Source organism: Coregonus lavaretus, assembly GCF_964263955.1.
Source record: "Coregonus lavaretus genome assembly, chromosome: 17".
NCBI lineage: Eukaryota > Metazoa > Chordata > Actinopteri > Salmoniformes > Salmonidae > Coregonus > Coregonus lavaretus.
This window is the reverse complement of record NC_140004.1, coordinates 20,859,043-20,868,639: the sequence shown is the minus strand read 5'-3', so window position 1 is coordinate 20,868,639 and position 9,597 is coordinate 20,859,043. Positions and strand designations below refer to the sequence as shown.

The window sequence follows — 9,597 nt, the reverse complement described above, 5'->3', positions numbered from 1 at the left end:
AGGGATGTCACAGTATCACACAGTCACACACTATTCTCACAACGGGACAAGAGCTTGGTAAATGGTAAGACAATGGGAGAAAGATAACATTTGTTTTACCATTTGTGAGGTTACCACCAATTTCATATGTACAGACTTGACCTATTATGCATTGGAAATATTCTTTATAAGTATACAACTTGAAAACATTACACAAGGAACACATTATTTGGTCCTTCTTTGGAAATACCTTCACAAACCCCAATATCTTATCAGGAATATCTGGAATAAATAATACATATATTGATATAGCTAAAGTGTAGATCCCAGTAAAATTACTGAGCTCCTTATGGAAAACTTTTTTCTAACACGTATATCAAATCAAATCAAATCGTATTTGTCACATACACATGTTTAGCAGATGTTATTGTGGGTGTAGCGAAAGGGGAGGGGGATATATTTTGCTCTTGGGGAACTATCAGTTTTGGCCTAAGATTAGAATAGTAATTTGGACTGTTTTTCTTTACTATTCAAATCAACTGGATAGTAAAGTGTGAAGAGTGGCAAAGACCACCTGAGAGAATGTGCACTTGTCTTAAAGGCCCAGTGCAGTCAAAAACGTGATTTTCCTGTGTTTTATATATATATATATATATACAGTGGGGAGAACAAGTATTTGATACACTGCCGATTTTGCAGGTTTTCCTACTTACAAAGCATGTAGAGGTCTGTAATTTTTTATCATAGGTACACTTCAACTGTGAGAGATGGAATCTAAAACAAAAATCCAGAAAATCACATTGTATGATTTTTAAGTAATTAATTTGCATTTTATTGCATGACATAAGTATTTGATACATCAGAAAAGCAGAACTTAATATTTGGTACAGAAACCTTTGTTTGCAATTACAGAGATCATACGTTGCATGGAGCCCCAGACCGAGGGTGATTGACCGTCATCTTGAACTTCTTCCATTTTCTAATAATTGCGCCAACAGTTGTTGCCTTCTCACCAAGCTGCTTGCCTATTGTCCTGTAGCCCATCCCAGCCTTGTGCAGGTCTACAATTTTATCCCTGATGTCCTTACACAGCTCTCTGGTCTTGGCCATTGTGGAGAGGTTGGAGTCTGTTTGATTGAGTGTGTGGACAGGTGTCTTTTATACAGGTAACGAGTTCAAACAGGTGCAGTTAATACAGGTAATGAGTGGAGAACAGGAGGGCTTCTTAAAGAAAAACGAACAGGTCTGTGAGAGCCGGAATTCTTACTGGTTGGTAGGTGATCAAATACTTATGTCATGCAATAAAATGCAAATGAATTACTTAAAAATCATACAATGTGATTTTCTGGATTTTGGTTTTAGATTCCGTCGTTCACAGTTGAAGTGTACCTATGATAAAAATTACAGACCTCTACATGCTTTGTAAGTAGGAAAACCTGCAAAATCGGCAGTGTATCAAATACTTGTTCTCCCCACTGTATATCCACACTATTAGTTTGGAATAATACTGTGAAATTGTGAAAATTATGATGATGCACTTTTAGTGTAAGAGCTGGATGGAGTTTTGGCCTGCCTGGTGGCATCACCAGGTGGTAAATTAGTTAATAGACCAATAAGAAAGAGAGTTCCAATAACAGCTAATTTTCCGTTTTCCCCTTCCCATTCAAACCACTACCAGACAGCCATAGCAAAATTCTTGCTTGAGAAATTGCTCTTTGCTAAGAAGCTTTTTTTTGTTTCTCACTACTGGATAAGAGCATCTGCTAAATGACTAAAATGTAAATGTAATGTTTATTTTTGATCATTTTAATTGAATCAATCACAGTAAGGTACTTAACTGTTACCCCAGAAATGAGTTGATATGTAGATACAAATGGCTGCATTGGACCTTTAAAGAGTGTCAACATCTCAAGGTAAGACCTTGGTTTAGTGTGTAAAAAGATCATTCATTTAAATCCACTAGCATTGTATATCTGCAGTCAGAATATTCAAAATATTTCAGAATTTCATCGACCATCTCCACCAGCTATTATTAATGTTCCATTGTTGTAAACTCCACTGGGCTTAGAAAAATTTATTCACTTTTCACTTTAGTTCTATTAATAGCACTGGACCTTGAGGGTGCATCATGCTTTTGTTTAAGAGAAGATGAGCTACAGTATTCATACCAGAGACATTCAAAATAATTTACTCCATCATTATCTCTGGTTATACAGCCTCTCCATTTTCACACAAAGACAGCTGGTGGATCTTAATGATGGGCAGGGTCCCATGTGGAGGGGGCTCGGGATGGCTGGGCTGCTGGCTGTGGCTCCCGTCTCTGATGCAGCAGCAGGTCTTCAGCAGACTCTTACTGCACAGTTGGGCCACCTTAGCCTGTCCTGTCTCTATCTTCCACTCTCTGCCATCCCTAGAGGAGGGTGTGCGGGACAGGGCTATGGAGGAGGAGGGGCTAAGATGGGAGGGGTCGCCTCTGCCATCTAGTCTCAGAGTAAGAGAATTACCCTGGACATGGGCTTGGCTGAGGCCTGGACCCAGGTGATGAGTGGCTCTGGGCTGGGCTCTCAGACAGCGCACTCCCAGAATACTCTGGAAGGCCTTCTTAAACTCCTGGTTGGAACAGGGGTAGATGATAGGGTTGATGCAGCTGTTGAAGTAACCCAGCCAGAAGGTGATCTTGAAAACTGTGTCCGAAGGTCTGTATGCTGGGAATATGGAACCTATAATAGGCCACACACACACACACACACACACACACACACACACACACACACACACACACACACACACACACACACACACACACACACACACACACACACACACACACAGACACACACACACACACACACACAGACACACATGCCACACATACAGAGGGAAGAAATCGGATTAACATCAAGGTATTGACATCAAGGTATTGACGTCAAGGTATTAGTTGTATTCAAATTGCCTTCATAAATCCTGCTGCTTCTGATTACAGGGGCTCATGGGAGAAAGTGTGAAACAGTGTGAGCTGCACACTTAATTGTGCAGTAGATTAAATGGTTTAACATGCCCATTACATGCAGCACTTGTTCTCAGTGCAAATATGAAGGACTTTTCACACCCAATGCTCGACACATTAAAATAATTAAATGGCTGAAGTCTTGGATGGCCTTGAATTTGACCATCTATCTTCAAAGGTAGGATGGGCGAGCTGTCTTGTGAAATTCTTTATTGGAGAAGCTGTTGGAGAAGGTTTAGAGTGGGCTTTTGAATAAAAAAAACTGAGTGACGTGGAGATGGATAGAGAGGGAGAGTGAAAGAAAGAGAGCGAGCGAGGGAAAGAAAGGAGGTGAACTTTGAGTAGATAAGATTCCGTGCCAAGTACATCTCAGATGACTACTGTGCAACAAGCAACAGCAATTCTATTACTCTTCTTGCAACTGAATTCATACATTCTGGAGGCTATAAACCCTAAAGGGGGAACTTGATTGCCGTTACTCATGTAGCCTCATTTTTCTATGAAAAGTTAACTCCATAAAGACAGTGATGAAAAACATGCTTTTTTAAGAAAGCTAAACAACTCACTTGGTCTCATTCTCTCCCTCTACTGCACCAAACAGAGGGTATACTGTGATGTATAGCGACTGAAAACAGCAATGTGAGCAATAAATAATGGATGATCAATAGATGTGCTCACTTCCCAAGAGAGACGTTGCCATACATCCAGGAAGACAAGGATGCACACTACTGCTATAATACTGTAGCTCACTACCAACACCACCAAATATAATTCATCATGTCAATAATGATTTCAGATTTTTTATTTTATTTTATTTATTTAACCTTTATTTAACCAGGTAAGCCAGTTGAGAACAAGTTCTCATTTACAACTGCGACCTGGCCAAGATAAAGCAAAGCAGTGCGATAAAAACAACAACAACACAGAGTTACATATGGAATAAACAAAAACGTACAGTCAATAACACAATAGAAAATAGAAAATCTATATGCAGTGTGTGCAAATGTAGTAAGTTATGGAGGTAAGGCAATAAATAGGCCATAGTGCAAAATAATTACAATTTAGTATTAACACTGGAGTGATAGATGTGCAGAAGATGATGTGCAAATAGAGATACTGGGGTGCAAATGAGCAAAATAAATAACAATGTAAATAACAATATGGGGATGAGGTAGTTGGGAGGCTAATTACAGATGGGCTGTGTACAGGTACAGTGATCAGTAAGCTGCTCTGACAACTGATGCTTAAAGTTAATGAGGGAGATAAGTGTCTCCAGCTTCAGAGATTTTTGTAGTTAGTTCCAGTCATTTGCAGCAGAGAACTGGAAGGAATGGCGGCCAAAGGAGGTGTTGGCTTTGGGGATGACCATTGAGATATACCTGCTGGAGCGCATACTACGGGTGGGTGTTGCTATGGTGACCAATGAGCTAAGATAAGGCGGGGATTTGCCTAGAAGTGATTTATAGATGACCTGGAGCCAGTGGGTTTGGCGATGAATATGTAGTGAGGGCCAGCCAACGAGAGCATACAGGTCACAATGGTGGGTAGTATATGGGGCTTTGGTGACAAAACGGATGGCACTGTGATAGACTACATCCAATTTGCTGAGTTGAGTAATGGAAGCTATTTTGTAAATGACATCGCTGAAGTCAAGGATCAGTAGGATAGTCAGTTTTACGACGGCATGTTTAGCAGCATGAGTGAAGGAGGCATTGTTGCAAAACAGGAAGCCGATTCTAGATTTAACTGTCTAACCAGACACCTAGGTATTTGTAATTGTCCACATATTCTAAGTCAGACCCGCCGAGAGTAGTGATTCTAGTCGGGTGGGCGGGTGCAAGCAGCGTTCAATTGAAGAGCATGCATTTAGTTTTACTAGCGTTTAAGAGCAGTTGGAGGCCACAGAAGAAGTGTTGTATGGCATTGAAGCTCGTTTGGAGGTTTGTTAACACAGTGTATACAAAATGGTGTCGTCTGCGTAGAGGTGGATCTGAGAGTCACCAGCAGCAAGAGCGACATCATTGATATACACAGAGAATAGAGTCTGCCCGAGAATTGAACCCTGTGGCACCCCCATAGAGACCCCCATAGAGACTGCCAGAGGTCCAGACAACAGGCAGATAACAATACCAAATATGCATGGTAGGCACCAGTGCAACTACCGACTAACGACCACAGCACCAGCAGACAAAATACCACTACCCTTGTGAACATGTGAGCAAACAGTTGCTTAGCTCTTGGTCATGTCTTTATAAATGGCTACTGGAACAAACCAGTCTCAAAATAAACACACTGCCAAGACAGTGATAGCCCTCCTAACCCTTTTGACCCACTCAAATCCCCCCAAGGGTTAGTTTCCCTCTTAATGAAGAAATAAAGCCTGTCCCAATAAACCAAAGCAAACAAGAATAACCATCCCCAGCCTAACACAATCAATCTTAACTGGAAAACTGTTCTGTGATTTAATACATAACATTGTGACATGTTGTCCAGACATGGTAAGGGAATAGAATCACCACCAAGAAGCGCTAGCTCTCTATTGCAGTTGCTATATTTATGAGCATGAGAGTATATAATACATCGGAATCCTGAAGGGTTAGGAAGGAGTTGACTTGATCTTAAAAAACACTTGATTTGTATTTTCTTCCCACATTCATCCCATACTGAAATGATTAAACTAACAAGCAGACTTGATCTGTCCTTCCTGCTGTGATCACATTGATGAGAATGCCTCTGTGCAAGAGAAATAGATGCTGAGAAAGAGAGAGAGAGAGATGGAGCGAGAGAGCAAGAGATGGAGAGATGGAGAGCGAGAGAGAGCGAGAGAGATAGAGAGAATGGTTGTCTGAAAAGTGTGTGTGAAATATGAGCAGCAGACAGGTCCGGCAGCGTGTGCTCAGCACTCTATAACTTCATGCAGCTCACTCCACCAATCCCCTAATGTTGCCAGAGAGACTAGGGGATCATAAACTGGCTCCCCAAACTCCCAGTGACCTCTGCTACAAGGCCACCTATAGGTTGCTAGGAAGGTTGCTAGGGAGGTTGCTAGGGGGCAGGATAGCAGACAGTCCTTCTGCCTGCTCAGGTCAGAGCCTCATCAGTCTCTCTCCAAGTGGACAAGAGTGATGGAGTGCGTGGACAGACGTGAGTGATGTTGTTATTGAAACTTGTGTGCATTTACTGTTGGTTGTTACTATTGCTAGTCATTAATAGTAGTGGATGCTACTATGTGTTAAACAGTCATTGTCATGTTATGTTTATTATGTATAGTATATTCATTCATATTTCTCTTTGTACACAACCACATCCATTGCATATGTCCTCTGGAAATGAATAGTTTCATTCCAAATCGCTATATATCAATTTTCAGAAATGTTGGTAAATTAGCTTTTATTGTTTAAAGACATTATGAATGAGATTAATGTGTTTTTTCACGATCTAATCATGGCATGGGGTTGTTCAATGACAGATATGTATTTGTTTAAGATCTATCACGTCATGGTTTCATTTCAGAGAGACAAATAATCATGTTTTATTTCCTAAATGCTATATATCCACCTCACTCTCTGATAAATAAGTAGTACTGTACTGCTAGGTTTTACACAGTCAAATGTAACAAATAACTACATTTTTAATAAAGAAATGTACAAATGATACATTTGTGACATCAATATATATAAAAAAAGGTTTTAAAAAGATAATTAAATGCAGTAATATGAGATCTCTATGTAAAACATTTACATTTCACATTTTAGTCATTTAGCAGATGCTCTTATCCAGAGTGATTTACAGTAAGTACATGCGTCTTAAGATAGCAAGGTAAGACAACTACATATCACAGTCAAATACACAGGACACGAACATTCCATTCCAGCTAAACAATGGATATATAGCGTTTAGCAAAAAAACAAACATTTTCATACTCTCTCAAATCTATGAATAAAAAAATCTGACAACAGTAATATTTTATACACACATGAAGGTACCCATAAGCAATCATTTCTGATGAAAAAATACTAATGTGAAAAATGTGTGGATATAGCATTCAACTCTTCAAATAAAGTTTATTATGTGTAACTCTCTGTGAGGTTGCCTTATTCCTCTGACTGGGAAAGGTGTCAGTGAGTCACAGACCAGCCCAACTGGAGAGCCGCTCTCTTTCAACCACAGCAGCTCTTTGATCACACTGAGAAGATGACTGGGACAGAGGCTGACTGAAAGGGACTACCCACCCATTCTGAGAGTATCTCTGTTATCTGAAGAATCCTATGATGACCCATTGTCTGGCTAGCCTAGTACCAGACCCGGCCACAGCTTTTACCTTAGTTGCCTGCACTGCATCCCTGAAACACCCAAATTACAGTAACTCCTCAGTGGCCTTCAGAAAAACCATTAAATTAATACCCCAAACTATTAATTTCACAAGCACTTACGGCTGTGGCTGGATAACAAAAATCGACAATGGTGTCTTGGAAATGAATTAATGTAAATGTAAATGGACGTTCCAAACGTACTCTATCTCTCTCTGTAGCTCTCTATCTCTATCACTTTCTAATGTGTGCGTGTGTGTTTTCATGTGCCTGTGCATGTGTGTGTGTAGTTCAAGTCTCTAATGTAGGATAATTTCTTGAGACTGGTATTTTGGCTTGCCTGAAAATCCTCTCAATATTTTCTACACAATAGTGTTACATAAACACGATTATTTCATCAATCAGTTTTCTTTTAAAATAATACTGACTCTATTCAAAACTTGTGATAACATCAGTAAACGCTTATGGCAATTATAGTGTGGTCTGAAATAAAAGCTACTGAAATTACTTTTTTATTTCATTATTTCCACATGAAATACCACATTATTGGTAAGTGTATATATATGCTAATATTTCTTTGGGTCTCGTAGTAAATTAGACTTCAAAGCAGTCATGTGTGACAAGTAAAATAACATCAGGGGGAGGAGAAGATTGACATTTTGCACAGTTGAAACAAATACTTTGATTAGTGTACTCTTTTTAATGATACATTTTAGTTATTTCAGATGGTTTCTATTTGTAAACAAGTTTTAATTTGTGTCATCAATGAAAGTAAATCTTTGCAGATGCAGCCCATTACTGATTAATGCGACAATAGACTAAATTTTACATCATCCACATCCAACAACCTCACATAACCTAAAATAACTGATTTATTACACATGTAAATAAACTTTTTTCTACTTCTATGGTTGATAGCGTATGACATGAGAAAGGCATGCATGATATGGTACCAGAGACTGTTGTGAACATCTATTTTGGGAGTCATCCCACACTCCCTCCTACATCTCTGCAATGCAATTTAATTACAAACCCTCATAAATTCCTTTGCCAAGTGTAGATACAACAGGGGGTGGCATTAACAGCATGACACTGCAGCTGTGGAGCACAGTCTACAAGGTAAGGTACAATGGGTACAATGGGTAACACTCACCTATGGGCAGCACCAGGAAGAAAGGCAGCCAGCAGAGCACAAAGCAGCCAACCACAATGCCCAGGGTCTTGGCGGCCTTCTTTTCTCGGGAGAACTTGAGGAGGCGCAGGGCGAAGTGTGTGTGGCTGCGCAGGGCCTCGTCCTCAGACACGGCTGTGTTGCCGCGATGGATCCTCAGCGTGATGCTCTCTGAATCTGACTTGTCTGTTTTGTGCCCCACCCTCAGGCCCCGGCTCTCCTGGCGGGCCACCACATACACCCTGCAGTACATAGACAGTATGATGGCCAGTGGTAGGTAGAAGGAGCCCACAGCAGAGAAGATGGCATAGGCAGGCTCCTCTGTGATCTTACAGATAGAATCATCCTCAGGCACCGGCTCCTTCCAGCCAAACAGAGGGCCGATGGAGATGGTGACAGACAGAGCCCACAGGCCAACCAGGGCCAGCAGTGCCCTGCGCTCTGTCACGATGGCTGGGTAGCGCAGCGGGTAGCTGACCCCGATGTAGCGGTCCACTGAGATCACACACAGGCTCATGATGGAAGCTGTGCAGCACAGCACGTCCATCGCTGCCCACACGTTGCAGAATGGCCGTCCGAACACCCAGTACCCTAGGATCTCAAAGGTGGCAGAGAAGGGCAGCACAATGGAGCTCAGCAGGAGGTCTGCCACCGCTAGGTTGACAATGAAGTAGTGTGTGACTGTTCGTAGGTGTCGATGACAGACCACAGACAAGATAACCAGGATGTTCCCAAAAACCCCAAATATGATGAAGGTCCCAAGTATCAGTCCCAGCGCCACAGCCTTGATCACATTGAGCTCTGGGACAAATGCTTGGCTGCAGTTGGAGCAGTTCTGTGTCGGAAGCTCTGGGGTCATGTTCATGTTGTCTGCTATAGGAACCATCTGTTCTCTATACAGTATTGATACACTGTGCTGCCCTTTACTGTAACAGTAGTCTGATAAACAGACTGCAGACAGTAATGTTTTCTGAGAGAAGACAAGGACATCAGAGCACTTTCCTGAGAGCCATTAAAATAAGGATCACATTAAGCCTGTCATGTCAAATCATAATTTGACTGATGATGTCTCAATCTAATGGGAATTACGATTAATCAAAAATAGAAAGCTATGTTCTTGTTTAAAACAC

At 41.1% G+C, this 9,597-nt stretch overlaps 1 protein-coding gene across 1 annotated transcript; it reads right to left on the bottom strand.

The window, feature by feature from the left end:
* Positions 1–2,187: 2,187 nt before the first annotated feature.
* Positions 2,188–9,353, bottom strand: LOC311144848 (alpha-1A adrenergic receptor-like; the record flags this gene model as incomplete). The annotated part of the gene is made up of 2 exons (XM_084181005.1): positions 2,188–2,699; positions 8,450–9,353. 2 exons carry the CDS (start codon positions 9,351–9,353, stop codon positions 2,188–2,190), a joined length of 1,416 nt encoding a protein of 471 aa, XP_084037131.1.
* Between the last annotated feature and the right edge of the window lie 244 nt (positions 9,354–9,597).